The sequence below is a fragment of the Hypanus sabinus genome, chromosome 10 (genome assembly GCF_030144855.1).
Source record: "Hypanus sabinus isolate sHypSab1 chromosome 10, sHypSab1.hap1, whole genome shotgun sequence".
NCBI classification, from domain to species: domain Eukaryota; kingdom Metazoa; phylum Chordata; class Chondrichthyes; order Myliobatiformes; family Dasyatidae; genus Hypanus; species Hypanus sabinus.
In genome coordinates, this window is record NC_082715.1 from 28,788,200 (window position 1) to 28,811,626 (window position 23,427).

At 39.6% G+C, this 23,427-nt stretch overlaps 1 protein-coding gene across 1 annotated transcript; it reads right to left on the reverse strand.

Annotated features, from left to right (window-relative positions):
* Positions 1-20,091: 20,091 nt before the first annotated feature.
* LOC132400415 (trace amine-associated receptor 1-like) lies at positions 20,092-21,132 on the reverse strand. The gene is made up of 2 exons (XM_059981355.1): positions 20,817-21,132; positions 20,092-20,744 (listed from the first exon to the last, which is right to left on the reverse strand). Exons 1-2 carry the CDS (start codon positions 21,130-21,132, stop codon positions 20,092-20,094), a joined length of 969 nt encoding a protein of 322 aa, XP_059837338.1.
* Positions 21,133-23,427: the final 2,295 nt, after the last annotated feature.

The following is a 23,427-nucleotide window of genomic DNA, read 5'->3' on the forward strand; positions in this document are numbered from 1 at the left end:
GCCAGAAATTTGAGGGTGTTAGGGTGCACAAGTGCTATTATTAAGGAGAAAGTACTTCAGAAGCTGAAAGGTCTGAACCAGATGGACCCTGGATACTCCAGTGGTCTTCAGGAGGTAGCTGAAGGGATTGTGGAGGTATTAATACTTAGCTTTCAAGAATCACTAGATTCTCAAATGGGTCCAGAGGACTGAAAAATTGCAATTGGCACTGCACTCTTTGAGAAGAGAAGAGAGGCAGAAGAAAGGAATTTATAGGCCAGTTAGCCTGACTTCAGTGGTTGGGAAAATGTTGGAGTCAGTCACTAAGGATGAGGTTTCGGGGTACATGGGAGCACATGATAAAATAGGCCAAAGACAGCATTGTTTCATTAAGCAGAAAACTTGCCTGACAAATCTGTTGGAATTCCTTGAGGGAAAAACAAGTAGGATAGGCAAAGGAGAATCAGAGGATATTGTTTCCATGGATTTTAAGAAGGTCTTTGACAAGGTGCTGCACATGATGTTGTTTAACTTGATACAAGCCTATGGTATTACAAGAAAGGTACTAGCATGGAAAAAAAAGATTGTCTGACTGGCAGGAGGATGAGAGTGGGATTAAAGGGGGTCTATTCTCTTGAAGAAGAAGAAGAAGAGGATTCAGTTTGGCTGCTGATGATTAGTGGTGCTCCACAGTGGATGTATTGGAATTGCTTATTTTTACATGATATGTCAATGATTTGAATGTCAGAGTTGATGGCTTTGTGGCCAAGTTTGCAGATGATACAACGATGGCTGCTGGTGCAGGTTGTATGGAGGAAGCAGGGAGTCTGCTGAAGGACTTAGATTGGGAGAATGGGCAAAGCAATGGCAATACATGTAGGGAAATGTTTGGTTATGAACTTTGATAGAAGGAATAAAGATGTAGACTATTTTATAAATGTGAAGCAAATTCAAAACTCAGAGGTGCCAAGGGACTTGGGATTCTTTGTGCAGGATTCCCTAAAGTTTAACTTGCAGTTTGAGTTGGTGGTAAGGAAGGCAAATGCAAAGCTACCATTCATTGTGAGAAGACTATAATGTAAGAGCTAGGATATGATGCTGAGGCTTGTAAAGGGATTGGTCAGACTCACTTTAAGTATTGTGAGTAGTTGCTAAAAGTAGATGTGCTGGTGTGGGAAAGGGTCCAGAGAAATTCACAATAATGATTCTGGGAATGAGTGTATTTCGGGAATGTATTAGTAGCTTTTTGTCACAACAGTTCAGATATGGCCCTAATGTGGAGTGAGAGACACTGAAGCGGGTCAATATTTCACAGACTTTAATGCAAACAGTGTTACAGGGAAAAGAAAACAATAAACACTAGGCCAAACTGGGTCATTAACTAAAACTCTCAAATGGTAAGCACTTCCAGCTGGAGTAGAAGCAGAATTGTGTATAGAGTGAGATAGAGTGGAGATAATCCAAGGATTGAGAATGGAAGGGCTGGCCACATTGAACATCACACCAAAATTCGGGGAGATGATTTGGGTGACTGCTATAGAAAAATTGTTCAGGATCCCAATGGTGAATTCTACCAGGATTTTCTTTTGGGATTTGAACATGGAGATGGATGCCAAGGACTGTTTTGTTATCATTTTGGAAAGATTGCAAAGCTTTGATTTCACTCAGTGCAGAGTCAATATGCAAGCTGGCACTTGCCCATGGACCTGCTGGTTGGCTATCAGTGTGGCCCAGTACAATGCACAACATGTTCTGTCTGTTACCTGACACTAATAGGTTCCAGATTACTTATTATTTGAACAAATCACGTCAAGCAGGGTTCCCAAAGTACTGTGTAAACACCAATGCCCAATTAATATGCTATGTTATTTATATTCCAAAACCATGGGATCTCATCAACACTTGCCTCTTGATTCTCAATAAGACTTTGTTAAAATTCTCACGGGCATTCTAGTCATAAACTAATGGGTAATCAGAATTATAGGAACATGAAGTATGTCATGTTAGACTTAACAGGTAAATCTGTGGGGAATCAGAGTTCCGCAGAACAATACTGTAAAGGATATTTTAGAAATACAGTGGGGATTTTCTGTGCAGTGTCATTAGAGAAGTATCGAGCAAAGATGCTAACTTACCTTTAAGAATATTTCTTATCTCTATTGCTATAACTCGTGGGGTACCATGGTTGTGTACCAGTTAGCTCAATGCTATTACAGCTCGGGCATCGGTGTTTGAAGTTCAGTTTTGGTGCCATCTGTAAGGAGTCTCCATGTTCTCCCTATGATACATGGGGTTCCTCCAGATGCTCCAGTTTCCTCTACTGTCCAAAGACGTACCAGTTACCGTCCGTAAGACCATAGGACATAGGTGCAGAATTAGGCCACTCGGCCTAGTGAGTCAGCTCCACCATTCTATAATAGGTGTTTTATTATCCCTCTCAACCCCATTCTCCTGCCTTCTCCCCACAACCTTTACTGCTCTGCTGTAAATATACTCAAGTCTTGCCCTCCACAGATTTGCTAAAGAAATTCCTTCTCATCTCTGTCCTAAATGGATGTCCCTCTATTCGGAGGCTGTGCCCACTGTAGGAAACATCCCCTCCACATCCACTTTATCTCAGCCTTTCAGTATTCCATAGTTTCAATGAGAATTGGGATAACAAATATAACATCCTCTTTCAGCCACCATTCAGTGATGCCAATCTGTAGCTGTGCTACAAGTTCATCTATCTTATTCCGTATACTGTGTACATCCAAGTATAACACCTTAGATCTTGTATTCATTACCTCATTTGATATTGCACCCCCCCGTTACACTTTAACTCATTCCATTGACTGCGATTTTGCCTCATCATCTGCCACAGTCTGACTGCACACGGCGTCTAATTGCCCCATCCTCCATCACTCGATCACTCCGGTTACTATCCTGTTGCCAAATTAGTTCAAACTCTCTCCAGCAGCTCTAGCAATCCTGCCCATAAGGATATTGGACCCCTCGGGTTCAGGTGTAACCCATCCTTTTTCTACAGGTCATATATTGCCCTGCAGAGATCCCAAAGATCCAGAAAACTGAAACCCCTCCCCCTCCACCAATTCCTCAGTCATACATTCATCTGCCAAGTCATCCTATTCCTACCCTTGCTGGCACGTGGATTACTACCCTGGAGGTCCTGCTTTTCAGCTTTTTGCCTAACTCCCTGTATTCTCTCTTTAGGACCTCCCCCCTTTTCGTACTTATATTGTTCATATGTACCATGCTGTTCACCCTCCGGTGTTAGAATGCTGTGCACCCAGTCTGAAACACCCGAGCCTGGTATCCTAGGAGTAAACATACCATCCAGGTGTCTCTTTCACATTCACAGAACATGCTTTCTGCTCCTCCCGATCACTACCCCACTCCTCTTCTCCCCCTTCCCTTCTGAGCCACAGAGTCAGACACCTGGTCTCTGCGGCTCGCCCCGGTAGGTTCCTCACTCCAAAACTGTATCCAAGGAGGTGTAATTATTACTGAGGAGTACAGCTACAGGGGTACTCTGCTCTGACTGCCCATTCCTTTTCCCTCTCCTGACAGTCACCCAGGTATCCACCTCCCTCCTGCAGCTTAAGGGTGACTACCTCCTATCTAAGACCTTCTCAGTTTCCCGTGTGGGCCAAAGGTTATCCAGCTGCAGCTCCAGACCTTAACAGGGTTTCTAAGGAGCTGCAGCTCGATGCACTTTGTGTAGATGTAGTTATCAGGGAGCCTGGAGGTCTCCCAATGTTCACACATCTTACACAAGAAACAGGCCACTACCTCCAGATCTATTCTCAGTGTATTAGCTATGTGCTAACTATATATTCCATCAGGTCCAAGGCAACTCTCACCCCCTGTCTGTATTTCCTTGCACTCTTGTAACATCTTCTCTCTCTCCCTCAGACACACACTCCTATCACCTCCTCTTTGATTCATGTTAATCTGCACTAGTGAATAATTCGCATGTCTTTGGGACATTGGAGAACACACACACACAAAGGATGTGTAAACCTGAACTTGTTGCACCCAAAGTCAGCGTTCAACCCATATTCCTAAAGCCGATGTAGAAATTTAGAAACATAGAAACGCTACAGCACAATACAGGCCCTTCGGCCCACAATGCTGTGCCAAACATGTACTTACTTTAGAAATTACCTTGGGTTACCATCATTTATTTTTCTGAGCTCCATCTACCTGTCCAGAGTCTCTTAAAAGACCCCATCGTATCCACCTCCACCACCGTCACTGACAGCCCATTCCACGCACTCACCACACTCTGGGTAAAAACAAACTTACCCCTGACATCCCCTCTTTACCTGCTTCCAAGCACCTTAAACCTGTGCCCTTTTGTGCTGGCCAATTCAGCTCTGGGAAAAAGCCTCTGACTATCCACATGATTTCAATATTCAAAGCATTTTCACTTCGAAGATCTGGATGTTGAGTCATGTCAAACTAATTTCATCATGTCTCTGCTGCAATTGTTAGTTTATTCTTTGTAATCTGTCATGACTGTTGAAGGCAGCAAACATATATACATCCAATGTTTGGTAAACATTTACACACTAGTCTAGCTATAATTGAATAGAATGCCATGGCAATTAGTCATAGAATCAGAGAAAAGTACATCACAGTAAAAGGCCTTTTGGCCCATCTATTCTGTGCTGAATCATTAAGCTGCCTACTCACATCAACCTGCTCTGAGACCCTCCATCCCCCTACGATTCATGTACCTATCCAAACTTCTCTTAAACATTGAAATTGAGCTCGCACATACCACTTGTGCTGGCAGCTTGTTCCACACTCTCAGAGCCTTCTGAGTGAAGAAGTTTCCCCTCAGGTTCCCCTTAAGCTTTTTACCTTTCACCCTTAACCCATGACCTCTGGTTGTGTTCCCACCCAACTTCAGTGGAAGAAAGGTTAGTCAAAGGTTATGTGGAGAAGATAGGAGAATGGGTTGAGAGGAAAAAAAACACACTTGTTGAAACTCTGATTGACAAATCATTGCATTCAGATAGAATTGACTGAACGTCTCAAAATAAATTGCTAATTTACCAAAATTTCGTGAGTTCAGGGAAACTTCCATAAGATTTAACTTTCTTTTTCAGAAAGGGATAGAAACAGAATACAGAAATCTTAAGGCTCATATAGAAATGGGAAGAAATTATAGTAATTATTAAATTATAATAAATAAAAAAATTATAGTAGGTAGGTCATTTAGATAAAGAATAAAGATATTCTAGAAAAGTCAACATGTTTTATGCAAGGGAAATAATTTTTAATCAATTTATTGGAGTTATTCAAATAAGTAACATACAGTAGATGTATGTTCTTTGATTTACACGAGGAATTATAAAGGTAGAAATTCAAAGTCATTAGCAGTAATGAAAACCTGTGAAACACTAAGTTACAGTGCGTAGACAGAAGAACCAACTGGCTCTTGGGGAAGAAGAATTAGATATGCAAGAGCCTTTTTCTGATTGGCAACGTATAATCAGCATTGTTACACAGGGATCAGTGCTGGGCCCTCAATGTTTTACAGGTTAATGAACATATGGTCATTATATTTGCTGATGACCAGGTTAAAAGCTGTGAAGAGCTTAAGAAAGACTACAAAGCAATACAGATATAGAGCAGACAAAGACATACATTTGGAGTATAATGTGAGAAAATGCGATATTCATTTTGGGAAAAAAAACACAAATAAAAGTCTAAATGGCAGGAGTTTTTATAACACCAAAATGAGCGTTTTAGAAAATGATTCACAAGAAGCTAGTATGCAAGTACAGCAAGCAATTCAGAAAGCTAATAAAATCTTATTATTTGGAGAAATGAATACACAAGTATGGAGTTTTTGCTTCAATTTTAAAAAACATTTGTGAGCCCAAATCTTGAAGATCAAATAAGCAAAGTTGTAGAGGGCTTGGAAGCCATTGAGAAGAGGCTTAGTTGACTAATACCTAGAATGGATGGTTATCTTATGAAGAAAGATTGGGAAGAATAGACATGTATTCCCTTGATTAAAAAGAGTAAGAGGTGGTTAGATTGAAACATATAAAAGGGTATGAGTAGGGGTATATGTGAGGATGATTAAAAAATGATTAATTGTTGTTTAAGGGGAGCAGTTAAATGTTAAGGGTTCTTTGTAGTTTCCTCAAGTGGCTCGCTCTTTGTATGTAGTATCCTGATGCTATCCCTTTAAACTCATTAGGTTGATTTTGATAGGCTTGGGAATTCTACGTCTCTCGTATTATTTAAGTGGATGCCTGATTTGTACTAATCACAGGCTCCTAGTTACTTCTCTGGGTGTCGCTCAGCTGATGTTCTTTCGGAATTATCATATATAAACTCTCGACGCTGTCTTGACATCAGAGTCTGTCTGTCCTCCAGACTTGGGTTCTGATATTGTCAGTGCACATTGTGACAATTACCAGACCCAATCCAGATTTCACATTGTCATCATGCTAATATTCCACCATTAAGTTCACCATAGCCTCATTCACAGTGATGCACGATGGAGGCAACATTTGCATTGTTAAGGATACTCCTTAATAATAATGATCAGAGAAGTACCTTTGTTGCCTAAACTAACAAGCATGTGAATTCATACATTAAGTATATATGTGCACACCCACTAGGTCTCCCTGACTCTCCTGAATAGTCAAAGAATAGCAAAGGTAATACCAGGGTAAAGGAGTCTATGCTAGCCAGGCATTCCTTGTAGTTTATATTCATTCCTTACCATTTCAAATGTTGCATTTCTGTGTCATTGACTATGGGTCATTTGACTGACCTAAAACACCTTCTTGGCTCTGATCTAAGGGCTAGATAACATCATGCCTTAGGAAAGTTCTTTTGTTCTCTTCAACTCTGGTTCAAACCAGTCAAACCACTCAGACATTGGACCAGGGTAACGAGATTACTTCTGCAAGCCTGCCAAGGTACACAATACACAGTTTACCTGAAAATGATCTCAGGATTAGCAGGTCAAGTGTAGAAACTCCTCGTGTCTATGTTCAATTACTCTGATTAGACTATCCCAGAGTTAGAATCAGTTCTCAAACAGTTCTCAAGGTATAGGTTACTGAGCACCTTCACAAAATGGCAGCCACCATTCCTTCGATCCCATGGCAAGAACAAAGACAATTGGGCTGTCTGCCCCCACTGTCCCTTTCATTAAAATTCACTAATTTGTAGACTGTAGTTTTTTTTCTGGCCAACAGCATATATATACAATTGCAGACAGAGCTTCAAATTATCATCAACTTATTGACCAAAGTATAGTTTGTAAAGTGACACTAATACAAGCAAAATAGTATTTTCATTGCTTTTTCAAAATTTCTTACCAATAGGTTCTTTACATTACAAGCTCACAATATGCATGTGGATAGCCAAGTTACATTCATGGATTGAACACGTGGAGAATCAAGCATCGCTAAACTGTTCTCATAACTTAGTAACATTAATAACAATGAGAGGAGTATTTTTTCCCTGTAGATCTTAGAATATTCATGATGAATTATAGTATCTGTCCAGAATTAAGCCAATTGTATTGCTAATTCAGGTGAAAGGTGTAAACCAACTCTGCCCCCTTGTGGTTTTGGTATGCATATAAACTTAAATTAATAAAGAGAGATGATAACATGCATGAACAGATTTATTCATAAACAAGAATTTATCTTTAAAATTCAATCTATAAATAATAAAAATATGATTTATATATTAGTTCTTAGTTGTTAGGGAATTATCATTGTTGTCAGTCTCTGGGAGACATGCGATGTTTATAATCACAGGGAAGGTTAACGAAACAGAAATAAATATAAACTAAATGTATTTGCATTTATCTGCAAACCTAAATGCAATTAGATATTGTTATGGCACCATGAGGAAGTTATAGTATTCTACTAACATTAAAGTTTACTCAAGAAATACATATTCCAACAAAGGAATGTAAGAGATAGATAACGATATGCTATCCACAGAAGGAATCAGAGTCACAATTGAAATCGGGTTTAATAATACCAGCATATGCCCCGAAATTTGTTGTCTTGCAGAAGCAGTACATTTCAATAGATAATAAAAATGATAAATTACAATAAGAAGTAGTATATATATATATACACACACACGCACATATATGTACACACAATATATATAAAATAAAATAAATAGATAGAGCAAAAAGAGAGCAAAAAAAACTGAGGCAATGTTTATGGATTCACTGCCCATTCAGAAATCTGATGGTGGAGAGGAAGAAGCTGTTATTGAAAGAGTGAGTGTTCGTCTTCAGGATCCTGTACCTCCTCCCTGATGGTAGCAATGAGAAGAGGGCATGCCCTAGATGATGGGGGACCTTAATGATGGATGTTACATTTTTGAGGCACTGCCTTTTGAAGGCGTCCTCGATGCTGGGGAGGCTAGTGCCCATGATGGAGCTGGCTGAGCTCACAACTTGTAACTTTTTCCGATCCTGTGCAGTGGCCTCTCCATACCAGATGGTGATGCAACCAGTTAGAATGCCAGGTACGCCATCAGGCCACGATGCCTTGTGAGGTTTCACCTTTACCAAAAAAGTCTTCTGACATTGGCCTTCAACAGAGATCACAGAGCCACCAGAAGCTGCAGGATTTTGAACTGGTGTAATTTTATTCTCCCTTTCAAAGCATACTGAAAAGGCATTGGGAGTGAAGCATCACTGGCGTTAATCTACTATTCAGACTGTGATGCTCCTGCAGCAAAAGTAGTGATTTGCAGGGCCTGATTTCATTGTCATCATGGCTATCCCTCGAGGTCGAGGATCATGGTCTTCGTTCCGTACAGAGCGAAGATGCCTGTGCATGTATTTGTTTTGTGTGTATTTGTTTAACATGTACTTGATGTTGCACTCCAAAAAGCACACGATATTTCACAAATCAACCAACTGATTCCAATGGCATGGAAACCACGACGATTGGAGCTGATGGATTTGTTGCAGCCTTCATCCACCTTCACAGCCGTTGAGTTCGAGATAACTTCATCTGCCTGTTCCACCGTTGAGGTCTTGGTTGGATTGTTCTTTGTCAGGGACCTCACCCTCGACCTTACCACCATGGGTGACCTTACCAGGAGCATAGCTCCAGACGGCATCGCTCTCGGGACCTCAGGACCACACAAGCTTCTCCAACACGACAAGATGACAGTCCACAGAAAAGAGGGCCTGGTTTACATCGTCATCATCGTGGTCTTTGACCATGATTGTTCTTGGCAATTTTTTTTGTACAGGTGTTTGCCATTGCCTTCACAAGAAGGTCACAAGACAGGTGACCCCACCCATTATCAATACTCTTCAGAGCTTGTCTGTCTGATTATGGGGTCACATAACCATGTCACCAGCTGCTCCCATGACTTTGCACATGATCCTGATCAGGGGGCTAAGCAGGTGGTACACCTTGCCCGGGGTGACGTGCAAGCCAGCAGAGGGAAGGTGCCTCACACCTCCTTTGGTAGAGACTTAACTCCATCCCACCACCCAGTGATTTACATAAAAGGCCTATAACAGTTTTCTCCTTTTCTCAGTTTTAACAAAATTATATTCAAGTGATCCCAATCTACCCTAATGACTTCAGACAGAAATATCAGCAGTTTACTGGAAAAATGTGGGTGGGTTTATACATTGTTTTTCAATAATTCATCAAACCGTTAAGAACTCGGTTATGCATTCGGCCTCTGAGTTGCAAAAGAAGCTTGTAAATGGGTACTTAGTCTCGGCTCTTTTGAACAGCCTGTCTCTTGTAACAAAACTAAAATATAATTATAGAACAATCATTAAATCCTTCCATGATGCCTTCGAAAATGATCCAATTAGATTAAGAGTACAGTTTGCTGTCATTTTCTCTGTGAAGTAATGGGAATGTATTTCCCCTTACTCCTTCCAACAAGTTAGATAACTCTCAGTATCCCATGCAAAATGAAGACTGTCAGGTTAGTACTCTAATATTTAAATAGAAAGTCAGATACTTTTCACCTGTGGAAGCCACTGATCTGACTGGCATCACAAACAAGAGAAAATCTGCAGATGCTGGAAATCCAGTTCCTGCAGCATTTTGTGTGTGTTGATCTGACCAGCATGACTCCTTTCATAAACACGAGAAGGTTTGCAGGTGCTGGTAATCCAGAACAACGCACACAAAATGCTGGAAGCACTCATCAGGCCAGGCAGCAATTATGGAAATGAAGTCAGCATTTCAGGCTGAGACTGTTCTGGAGAAGGGCATGTGTGTTGCTTATGATTTTGTTCAGTTAGTATGAGAATTTTATGTTCATAGGAAGTTTAAAACGACTTTGAAAAAAACCATCACAAATTATTGCACCTGTTCCTTTGAATGAAGACTGTGAAGAACTACAAGTTCTGCCATGAGGTTGGTAGTCATTTTCCAAAGGACTAAACCTAACGTGCTTCCAGTAAGTGACGTGCTTTTCTTTGAAATGTGTCTGCCTTCATGTTTTGCAAGAACGTTGTTATGTAACTCATTGAATAACATGATCTTTCGGTTATTAAATAAACATTCCCATTATCACCTGATTCTAAAAAATATGACAAATAATCCTGTGATATTAAGTGCAAAAATCAAAATGCATCAGTGATTACTGGTTCAATTAAACATATTTAATCCAGTGTGTTCGGTGTATTGAAGAGTAAAAGATACTTCTGAAAATATTAAGAATTATTTTTATTTTGCCACCCTTAGCAGTGAATATTAAAAATCCTTTCTACTGACAAACACCGCATCTTTCATGTATAATAAAAACAGAAAATACTCAATAAATCTGGTAGCATTTAATGAAGGTTCTGAAATGGTGCCTTTGCTTCTCTTTCCATAGTTATCTCATTCACTCAGTGTTCCCAGCATCTTCTGTTATTATTTCAAATTTCCAACGCTTGCATTTTTAATCTTCAATGTTTGGTGTAGAACAACCCAAAGATCCCAAGGCAATGACAGTTAAGTCAGCTGAAAGCTATTACTGAGCTTCAGTGTGAATATTGTACGTTTACAGCCTGAATGGGTGTCTGCTGGGGCTATGTTAGCAAGAGAGATCGAGCCATTCAATTACTTGACATGGCTCATTTTATATCCAATGGAGGCAAAGGCTGAGGAAATCCCTTAATTTATCTTTTAATGCTTTCTATAAAGGTGACAGGCTGCCTCACCTAGGTAACACCCAGAAAATTTACATTATTTATTATTATATTGTAATTTGCCCTTTCCTGTGCCTATTGTTTTGTTTATTAATTATTATACTGTCTTGCACTGCTTTGTGCACTTTATGTAGTCCCGTGTAGGTATGAAGTCTAATGTAGTTTTGTGTTGTTTCATGTAGCACCAGGGTCCTGGAGGAACGTTGTTTCATTTTTACTGTGTACTGTACCAGCAGTTATGGTTGAAATGACAATAAAAGCCACTTGACTTGAAAATGCTGGAGGAACTGAACAGGTCAGACAGCATCTAAGGTTCAGTTCAAAGTAAATTTATTATTAAAGCACATATACAACCTTGAGATTCATTGAGAGAATTCTGTGGAGAGGAATAAACAGAGAACATTTCAAGCTGAGACCTTTCAACAGTATCTTTTGTCAGGACCCTTCATTGAGACCAGATGTAGGGTCTCAGCCTGAAACATTGACTGTTCATCCCTCTCCAAAGATGCTGCCTGACCTGCTGCATTCCTCCAGCATTTTGTGTGTGTGTGTTGCTCTGGATTTCCAGCATCTGCAGAATCATGTGTTTACAGGGTTAATCCTATGCAGGCAGTAGGCTGGTATCACTGACCTTGGAGAAGTATACCCATAATGATCTCGTGATCACCAGAGTGTAGAATTTCCCCTTTATGAAGCCTTTGGGCTGCAGATCTTTATTTCAATAGAATCATTGTCTGCCAGTGTCAGTGATCTCATCAAAAGAGCCGAGCAGCAAAAGCGGACGGTGAAAGCTGTCAGGTGAATAATGATGAAGGATCTCATCCCCAAAACAACTACTATTTATACCTCTCCATAGATGCTGCCTAACCTGCTGAGTTCCTCCTGCATTCTCTGTGTGCTCCACTGCAATTTTTAACTTTCCAGAAGACCAGAACAAATGAAATTAAAACTGAGAGTGAAGTACAAAGTATTTTAAAAAATTATTAAAATAAATTAAGAATTGAATAATGAATTTTTTCAAGGTCTAAGCAGGACATAATATCATTAAGCCATTGAGCATGCGTGGGTGGGGCAACATCTCTCCATCTAAGGAGGATTGAACGTCTAGCCAGGAGAGAAGCAAAAGATAATATTCAACACTTAGTCGAACTCAAACGTATATCTGTTTCACCCAAAAAACCAAACAGAGCAGTTAAAGGGTTAGGTTCTAAGTGGTGATTCAGAATACAGGATAAAGTTATAAAAATGTCTTTTCAAAATTTCTCTAAGCCAGGACAGGACCAATACATATGAATAAGAGAAGCCTCGCCCCTTTTGCATTTATCACAAAGAGGACTAATATTAGGGTAAAATCGAGATAATTTAGATTTAGACATATGGGCTCTATGAACAATCTTAAACTGTAAAAGGCAATGGCGAGCACAAAGAGAGGTTGAATTAACCGATTTGAGAATCGAGTCCCAAATCTCATCAGATAAAGAGATATTTAAATCATGCTCCCAAGCCATTCTAATTTTATCCACAGGGGCACGCCGTAAGAATGCTAATTTATCATGAATAAATGATATTAAACCTTTATCCAGTGGATTAATAGAAAGAAAGAAATCCATAACATTTTTCTCAGGCATTTCAGGGAAGTTAGGAATTAAAGGATTAATAAAGTGTCTAATTTGGAGATATCTAAAAAAATGGGCATTAGGCAGATTGAACAGCAGAGAGCTGTTGAAAAGATGCAAAGCGATTATCGATAAAAAGATCTTCAAAATGTCTAAAGCCCTTCCTATACCAATCATAGAATGTTAAATCATACATAGTAGGTAAAAAAAGGTGATTATGTAAGATAGAACTAGAAAGGGAAAAACCATAAAAACCATAAAATTTCCTAAACTGAGCCCATATTCGCAAAGTGTGTCTAACAAGAGGATTAACAATTAGTCTAGACAAACTACCAGGGAGTACAGAGCCAAGAAGTGCAGAAATAGATAAATCTTTAGTGGAACTCAACTCCATTGCCACCCAATTAGGGCACTCGGGTTGGCCATGGAAAAAAGACCAAAAGGTAGCACAACGTATATTGGCTGCCCAGTAATATAAACGAAAGCTAGGTAAGGCCATGCCACCCTCTTTTTTAGATTTTTGAAGATAAACTTTATTAATTCTAGAGCGCTCATTCTTCCACAGATATGACAAAATAATAGTCTAGAGAATCAAAAAAGGTTTTAGGAATAAAAATTGGGATTGATTGAAATAAATATAAAAATTTAGGGAGAACATACATTTTAACAACATTAATACGACCTACCAAGGACATAGATAGAGGTTGACCATTGTGACAGACTCTGTTTTGTTGTGTATAAAAGACTGGCAAAATTTTCACGAAAAAGATCTTTAAATTTCCTTGTAACTATAATCCCAAGATAAGTAAATTGTTTATGAACTACTTTAAAAGGGAGGTCACGAAATGCTAATTCTTGTGCTTCTTTATTAATTGGGAAAAGTTTACTCTTATGTAAATTAAGTTTATAGCCAGAAAACTGGCTAAACTGATCAAGAAGTGAAAACATTGGAGGTAAGGATGTGGACGGATTTGAAAGAAAAAGTAATAAGTCATCAGCATAAAGAGAAACTTTATGCTCAATACCCCCCTTCCAGATCCTGGTCAGTTCAGGACAAAAAGTCATTACTTTAAATCAATTTTATTTGAGGAATAAAGTATAAAGAATTTATAATTTACATATAATTTTTTTTAAATTCACAGAGGTTGCTAAGCAGTAATTATTTTTGGTACACTCTTGACACTTTTAGATATGAAGCAAAGCATTACATTCCCAAGGAATTTAACAGTGAAAGTATAACACAGTCTTAAATAACTATGCTCTTGTCAAATCACTGACTTCTGAAGATTGTGTTGGAAAATATTGCAAAGCTTGTGAGACCAGTGATTCAAAAGTACTGTAATTTGTGGATTTTCACCTTTAACATGGATATTGCAGAACCTGCTGTCGGTTTCATAGTGCAAATCAATGAAAAATGTGAATCGAAAATTGCAACTTCAAAGCAGATAAAAATTAAAGTGAATTAATATTTAATAGAAATAATGCCGTTTTCTAATCTCATAGCACATTGTGATTTAATATTATTTCTCCATGTCTGATACTTATTGTTCTCAATTTTCTTCTTTATGTTAGAACCAATAATGAAATTATTGAAAATAGCATTAATTGAATATTCATTTAATGGTCAACTAGTTTTATGTGTGTGCTCCTGAAGTTACATAACTTCCTTTCAGTAGTGTCACCATTTGCACAGTTTAGTGCTTTAGCGTTTTCAGAGCAAAAGACCAGAGCAATTTTATCTTGTGGGCAATTCATCTGCATGCAATGATCTTTAGATAACTGAACAACCAAAAGATATCACTCTTTTTAAGACTAACACTATATCAATGCTATTATGAGCAGTATCATTGCAGACAGCATATTACACCTCAATTATGACTCAAAATATTCTTGCATGGAAACTCCCAAAAATGGATAAAATTCAGGATGGATATCATTATATAATGAAATATCCTGTTTAAAAAAACAGGTATCGGTGTGCAATATCACAAAATTCAAAGTAACAAACATTTGAAGGACAAAAAAAGCAAATTAAAAATGTTGCAAATGCTTAGCTAAGGAGATGGCTGTTGAGAGAGATAAGCACTAGTAACTTAATCTAACAGTGTTTAGTTCTGGTCACCTCACTACTGGAAGGATGTGGATGCTATAGAGAGCATGCAGAGGAGATTGCCTGGATTGGAGAATGCACCTTATGAGAATAGGATGAGTGAACTTAGCCTTTTGTCCTTAGAGTGACGGTGGATGAGAGGTGACCTGATAGAGGTGGATAAGATGATGAGAGGCATTGATCGTGTGGATAGCCAGAGGCTTTTCCCCAGGGTTGAAATGGCTAACATGAGGGGGTATAGTTTTAATGTGCATGGAAGTAGGTATGGGGGTGGATGTCAGATGTAAGTTTTTCACACAAAGAGCAGTGGGTGTGTGGAATGTACTGCCAGAGGCAGATACAATAGTGTCTTTCAAGAGACTCTTAGATAGGTACATGAAGCTTAGAAAAATAGAGGGCAGTGCAGTAGGGAAATTCTAGGCAACTCTTAGAGTAAGTTACATGGTCGGCACAACATTGTGGGCCGAAGGGCCTGTTATGTGCTGTAGATTTTCTATGTTTCTATGAAATAGTAGGCCTACAATTTTAGTACCTTTTATCTACTTATCGATTCACAACTAATGAAGTACTTTTGAACTATTATTGTGACTTAGAAAAACACACCAGCCTATTCATGCACACAAATCTCATATAAACAACAATCTGCTATTAACCAATTAACTTATTTTTATCTGAGAGATAAAGATTGGCTGGGGTCTCAAGAATTTCTAATGAACTCTTTCTTGAAATAGTACTATGAAATCTGTATGTCCACTTGAAAGATCAGACAGGAACTTTACATTTTATCTGATGTATGGCCCCTCTGACAGTAGAAAAATCATTCACTAACACTCAGAGTTGCCAGGCTGGTTGACTTTATTCAGACCTCCAGAATTTCACGGAGAGTGGCCAAGGGTTGAAAAGAATTATCCACTTACATACATCATGCTCCTCCAGCGGTGTCCAAAATTAGAAGTTAAGGCTTTAAGGAAAGGGTGTAGAAGAATAATGAGTAGAATTTTTTTCTTCCAGAGGGTGCTTGAAATCAAGATAACACTGCCTAAAGGGGTACTGAAGGCAGGTGGTGATGAATACAGTGGCATGCAAAAGTTTGGGCACACCTGGTCAAAATTTCTGTTACTGTGAATAATTAAGTGAGTAGAAGATGAACTGATCTCCAAAAGTCATAAAGTTAAAGATGAAGCATTCTTTTCAACATCTTAAGCAAGATTAGTGTATTGTTTTTGTTTTGTACAATTTTAGAGTGAAAAAAAGGTTAGGAACACTGTGCAGAAGTTTGGGCACCCCAAGAGATTTGAGCTCTCAGATAACTTTTACCAAGGTCTCAGACCTTAATTAGCTCGTTCGGGCTATGGCTTGTTCACAGTCATCGTTAGGAAAGGCCAGGTGATGCAAATTTCAAAGCTTTCATACCCTGACTCCTCAAACCTTGTCCCAACAGTCAGCAGCCCTGGGCTCCTCTAAGCAGCTGCCTAGCACACTGAAAATTAAAATAAATGATGCCCACAAAGCAGAAGAAGGCTATAAGAAGATAGCAAAGCATTTTCAGGTAGCCGTTTCCTCAGTTTGTAATGTAATTAAAAAATGGCAGTTAACAGGAATGGTGGAGATCAAGTTGAGGTCTAGAAGACCAAGAAAACTTTCCGAGAGAACTGCTCGTAAGATTGCTAGAAAGGCAAATCAAAACCTCAGTTTGACTGCAAATGACCTTCAGGAAGGTTTAGCAGACTCTGGAGTGGTGGTGCACTGTTCTACACTGCAGCGACACCTGCACAAGTATGACCTTCATGGAAGAGTCATCAGAAGGAAATCTTTCCTGCATCCTCACCACAAAATTCAGCATCAAAAGTTTGCAAAGGAACATCTAAACAAGCCTGATGCAGTGCAGAATTTCATGAAACGAACATTTTTCCAACTGTTAAGCATGGGGGTGGATCGATCATGCTTTGGGCTTGTGTTGCAGCCAGTGGCACGGGGAACATTTCACTGGTAAAGGGAAGAATGAATTCAATTAAATACCAGCAAATTCTGGAAGCAAACATCACACCGTCTGTAAAAAAAAGCTGAAGGTGAAAAGAGGATGGCTTCTACAACAAGATAATGATCCTAAACACACCTCAAAATCCACAATGGACTACCTCAAGAGGCACAAGCTGAAGGTTTTGCCATGGCCCTCACAGTCCCCCGACCTAAACATCATCGAAAATCTGTGGATAGACCTCAAAAGAGCAGTGCATGCAAGACGGCCCAAGAATCTCACAGAACTAGAAGCCTTTTGCAAGGAAGAATGGATGAAAATCCCCAAACAAGAATTGGAAGACTCTTAGCTAGCTACAGAAAGCGTTTACAAGCTGTGATACTTGGCAAAGCGGGTGTTACTAAGTATTGACTGTGCAGGGTGCCCAAACTTTTGCTTTGGGCCGTTATCCTTTTTTGTTATTTTGAAACTGTAAAAGATGGAAATAAAAAAAGTAATCTTGCTTAAAATATTAAAGAAATGTGTCATCTTTAACTTTATGCCTTTTAGAAATCAGGCCATCTTTTACTTGCTTAGCTATTCACAGTAACAGAAATTTTGACCGGGGTGCCCAAACTTTTGCATGCCACTGTATGAATGGTGGGTGACATTTGAAGACTACATGTTCTCATTATCACCAGGGCCCAGTTTTACAGCAGGTAGGTAGGAAGAAGGGAGGAGACAATCTAGAAAGGCCCTTTCATATTAAAGTATCTGAAATCAACTTGTCCCGCAGTGTTTCTCATAAACACAATCTCAATGAGCCATTTTCCAAAATTTGCTGATTATCTGTGTCTATTTGGCCACAGAGTCAAAATAAAACACAATGCAAAATAAACCACCTGAAGCTGTCTTAGGAGTCAGATTAATTTGGTGGGAGAATGGGAGGTGGAGTGAAAGTGCTGAGGAAGAGGTAGTTAGTTTACAAACAGAGACAGTGTGTAGTGAGACTTCTAGCAAAGGAGTGGCTGATATTAGGGCAAAATTGCAATCAACAGGATCAGTTGCAATGTAAAAGGTGGACAAAATCAAAAAGGGCGAATACAGGACTGAAAGTGTTATATTAACGTGCACGGTATACGGAATAAGGTAGACAAACTCATGGCACAGATACAGATTGGCAAGTATGATGTTGTGGGTATCACTGAATCGTGGCTGAAGGAAGGTTATAGGTGGGGCCATAACGTCAAGGATACAAGTTGTATCAAAAGAGCAGGCAAGTAGGCAGGGAGGAGGTGCGACACTGTTTGTAAAAGATGAAATCAAATCAGTGGAAAGAAGTGGCAAAGGGTAGGGTATGAATCATTGTGGGTAGAGCTAAGAAACAGCAAGGGTAAGAAGACCCTGATGGGAGTTATATACAGTCCTCAAACAGTAGTAAGTATGTTGTCTACAAATTGCAACATTAGATAGAAAATGCACGTCAAAAGGGCAATGTTGTGATTGCCATGGCGGACAAACTGAATAAGTATTTTGCATTAGTAGAGTGGATGTGGAAAGGATGTTTCCTCTGGCGTGGGAGTCTAAGGTCAGAGGACACAGCCTCAGAGTAGGTGGGTGTCCCTTTAGAATGGAGATGGGCAAAATTTCCTTAGCTAGAGAGCAGTGAAGCTGTGGAATTCATTGCCACAAGCAGCTGTGGAGGCCAAGTCATTGGATATTATTTAAGCAGAGGTTGATAGTTTCTTGATAGTCAGGACATGAAGGGATATGTGGTGGCACAGCAGTGTAGTGGCTGGCTCTGCATTTTACTGTGCAGACAACCCAGGTTCAATTCCTTTCAATGCCTGTAAGGAGTTTGTACATTCTCCCCACGACCATGTTGGTTTTCTCCGGGTGTTCCAGTGTTCCCCCACAGTCAAAAGATGTGCAGGTTGGTAGGTTAATTGGTCTTTATAAGTTGTTCTGTGATTAGGCTAGGATTAAATCGGGGGGTTGCTGGGCAGCACAGCTTGAAGGGCCGGAAGGCCTACTTCATGCTGTTTCTCTAAATAAGTACATAAATAGAAGGCAGGAGATTATGGTTGAGAGGGAATATGGATCAGCAATGATGAAATGACAAAGCAGACTCAATGGGCAAAATTCTGCTCCTATATCTGATGATCTTATAAAATCATCCCAGATTTTGCATAAACATCAGTTAACTTCTTCAGGCCATCTTCAGAGTGCCATTGCCAGTTGTCAAAATTCTTCCTGGTGCTTACCAAATAGCTTCAGATAGCTAGTGGAAGGTCATTGATTTTCAATGGAGAAGACAATGAAGAATGGTCTTCAGTAGAAAATATGTTTTCAGGCATCATCTTCTATGGCAGGGGTTCCCAACCTGGGGTCCATGGACCCTTCAATTACTGGTAGGGATCCATGGCGTAAAAATGATTGGGAAGCCCTGTTCTAGGCCGTACTATGAAGGGCACGCTATCATTAGTTTGCCACTCAAGTAAAATTTATTCCTGCAAACTCCCCCACTCCACTGAGGTAGTATGCAGCCAGTGTTGAGAGTACACTGAAAGCATAATTAATCTGGTTCCGAGATACAGAGGAATCGCACTCTGGTATTCATGTCCATTTATAGGAATATCTATTTTTGCTCCATGGTGGTTAAAGTTAAAACTATTCCATGAATTTTGTTTAGAACTGTATTTAAAAATAAAAAGACAGGTTCTGGAATGCCATGCAAATCAAATTAAAGTGCACAATATTCCTGATATATTGAGAAGATTATCGGGGAACAGGGAGTAAAAAGGGAGTATTATGAGTTTTACCCCTCTCTCTCCTCACTCATTCATGTCCACCTATCCTACAAACTCCTCACATTAATCCTGTCTAATACCATTTTCCAGCGACTACCAGCACAAATCTTACTGAAGGAGGTAATTCTGAGTCACACAATATATAAAGGATCTAGAAGGGATTTCAAGGTAATAGAAAAACTGGGTGGGAGAAGTCCAAAGAGCATTTCTTAAAAGGATTGCTGCTAGATTTTCCAAAATGAGTATGGATTTTTTAAGGATTTATAGATTGAGTAGTCAGGAGAGGCATTGGAATGGATGTTTGCACTGTCTGTAAAGCCAACCAATAGCAAGGAAGTAAGATTTTGGACTCTGGGCAACACATTTCTAGACACAACATTTGCAAATTTATAAAAGTATTGCTAATGCTAATTAGTAAAAGAAACAAATAGATTTTACTCACAGTACAAGTTTATTCTAGAGGACTGAGACCGAAATATCTTACATGTGCAAATAATTGTCACAGCTTTTCTGAACCAAGAAAAGAAGAAGCCGTAGATCATAGGATTAAATGTAGAATTCAAGTAACCAAACCAGACAAGAGTATCGAATAAAACAGGTGGTACTGAATAATTAAGAAATGCATCTATTGTGTTGCAAATGAAGAACGGGGACCAACAAATCAGGAATATGCCCACCACGATTCCTAGAGTTTTGGCAGCTTTTCTTTCATATCTTCGTGGAAACCAGACTCTATTTACTCCAATGTCTTGAATTTGAACCGTTTCTCTGTTTATCTGCCTCACTTGTTTTACAGCCACAAAATAAATCTTACAATAAATACAGAGAATGGTGACTCCTGGAATGTAGAAAGAAATGAAAGAAGAAATTACCCCTGATATTTCACTGAACATAAGTGTGCAATTCCCACGGCAAGTGATTTCCTTGCTGTAAAATTCCTCCACTCCTTTCAAATTTAATTTTAAAAAGATCATGCCAAAGGCGAAAACAGCAGAAGCACTCCAGATAATGAATATCATTATCTGCACTGAGAACAAAGTTATTCTTAACTTGTACCTCAGTGGGTCACACACTGCAAAGTAGCGGTCAACAGAAATGAAGCAAAGATGCAATATAGAAGCGGTGCTGAGCATCACATCACAGCTGCTGTGAACCTTACAGAAGGCCTCTCCTAAATACCAGCAAGTTTCCACTGATCTCACCATGCTATAAGGCATAACCAAGCATCCCAACAGAAAGTCCACAGAAGCCAAGGAAAGAATTAGGTAATTGGTGGGTGTCTGAAGGTGCTTGAAGTGAACGATTGATATGATAAGTAATAGGTTCCCAATGATGGTAGAAAGAATTATTGACATCAGAAATGTGTACAGGAATACTCGAAGGCTGTTCGATCGGGTGGTTTTAATACAAGATCCATTTACAAATTCATAACAGTAATCAACAATTTCTGTTCCCGCACAGGAGTTTGTGCCCATTTCCTTCTTTTAAAGGGTTGTCAATATTTGATTTCTCAATCTAATCCCAAATCCTTGCAGAAGAGGTTTCTTCACTGCTTCTGTTCTCCATCACATCAACTTGAACTAGAAGAGGGGCAAAACATATCATAGACATTAATCAATTCCACAATTTACTCAAACAAGTTATATTTTCACGTTTGCAAATAACAGGCTTTGCAGTTGCGAACTCACTTTCATGAACTTTAGTTCTGAAAGTTACCTGCTTTTATTTTTGCTCAGTCGTTGTTTGATGGTCTCCTTTTTAATAGGTTTATTGGGTCTTGGGTATTCAGGTCATGTTACATATTGGTACCAATGACGTAGTTAAGTAAAAGGAGGAGGTCCTGAAAACAGACTACAGGGAGATAGGAAGGAAGTTGAGAAGCAGGACCACAAAGGTAGGAACAGTGAGTATAAGAATAGGATGAGGTGGAGGATAAAAACATAGCTGAGAGATTGGAGCGGGGGCAGGGATTCAGATTTCTGGATCATTGGGACATCTGTTGGGGCAGGCGTGACCTGTACAAAAAGGATAGGTTGAACTCGAAACCAAGGGGGAACCAATATCCTGGCAGAGAGGTTTGCTAAGGCTATTGGGAAGAATTTAAACTAGAATTGCTGGGGTTAGGAACCAAACTGGAGAGATGGTAAAGGAACTGTTGGCTCACAAATAGAGAAAGCTTGGAGACAGTGCGAGTGGGAGGATAGGCGGGTGATCAAGAAGGGACGTGCTCAGACCAATGGTTTGAGATGTGTCTATAATAATGCAAGAAGCATCGTAAACAAGGCGGATGAGATTAGAGCAGGGATCAGAACTTGGCTATGATGTTGAGGCCATTACAGAGACATGGATAGTTTAAGGGAAGGAATGCTATGCAGAAAGGGCAGGGAGGGAGGCAAAAGAGGTGGGAGCGCGGCCCTGCTGATTAGAGATAGTTCCGCAGCTGCAGAAAAGGAGGAAGTCATGGAGAGATTGTCTACTGAGTCTCTGTGGGTGGAAGTTAGAAACAGGAAGGGGTCAATTACTGAGTGTTTTTTATAGACCACTAAATAGTAACAGGGACATAGAAAAGCAGATAGGGAGACAGTTTCTGGAAAGATGTAATAATAACGGGGTTGTCGTGGTGGGAGATGTTTATTTTCCTAATATTGATAGGCATCTCCCCAGAGCAAGTGGTTTAGATGGGATGGAGTTTGTTAGGTGTGTTCAGGAAGGTTTCCTGACATAATAAGCCTACAAGAGGAGAGGCTGTACTTGATCTGGTATTGGGAAATGAAGCTGGTCAGGTGTCAGGTCTCTCAGTGGGAGAGCATTTTGGAGATAGTGATCACAATTTTATCTCCTTTACCATAGCATTTGAGAGGGATAGGAACAGACAAGTTAGGAAAGCATTTAATTGGAGTAAGGGGAAATATGAAGTTATCAGGCAGGAACTTGGAAGCATAAATTGGGAACAGGTTCTCAGGGAAATACACAGCAGAAATGTGGCAAATATTCAGGGGATATTTGTGTGGTGTTCTGTAAAGGCACATTCCAATGAGACAGGGAAAGATTGGTAGGGTATTAGAACCCTGGTGTACAAAGGCTGTTGTAAATCTAGTCAAGAAGAAAAGAAATGCTAATGAAAGGTTCAAAAAACTAGGTATTGATAGAGATCTAGAAGATTTTAAGGCTAGCAGGAAGGAGCTTAAGAATGAAATTAGGAGAGCCAGAAGGGGCCATGAGAAGGCCTTGGAGAGCAGGATTAAGGAAAACCCCAAAGCATTCTACAAGTATGTGAAGAGCAAAAGTATTAGACAGGGGAGAATAGGACCAACCAAGTGTGACAGTGGGAAAGTATATGGATCCGAAGGAGATAGCAGAGATACTTAATTAATACTTTGCTTCAGTATTCACTACGGAAAAGGATTTTGGCAATTATAGGGATGACTTACAGTGGATTGAAAAGCTTGAGAATATAGACATTAAGAAAGAAGTGGTCCTGGAGCTTTTGGAAAGCATCAAGTTGGATTAGTCTCCAGGACAAGATGAGATGTACCCCAGGCTACTGTGGGAGGCAAGGGAGAGGATTGCTGAGCCTCTAGCAATGATCTTTGCATCATCAATGGGGACAGAAGAGGTTCTGGAGGATTTGAGATTTGTAGATGTTGTTCCCCTATTCAGAAAGGGAGTAGAGATAGCCCAGAAAATTATAGACCAGGCAATATGATTAGGAATAGTCAGCATGGCTTTGTCAAAGGCAGGTCGTGCCTTACGAGCCTGACTGAATTTTT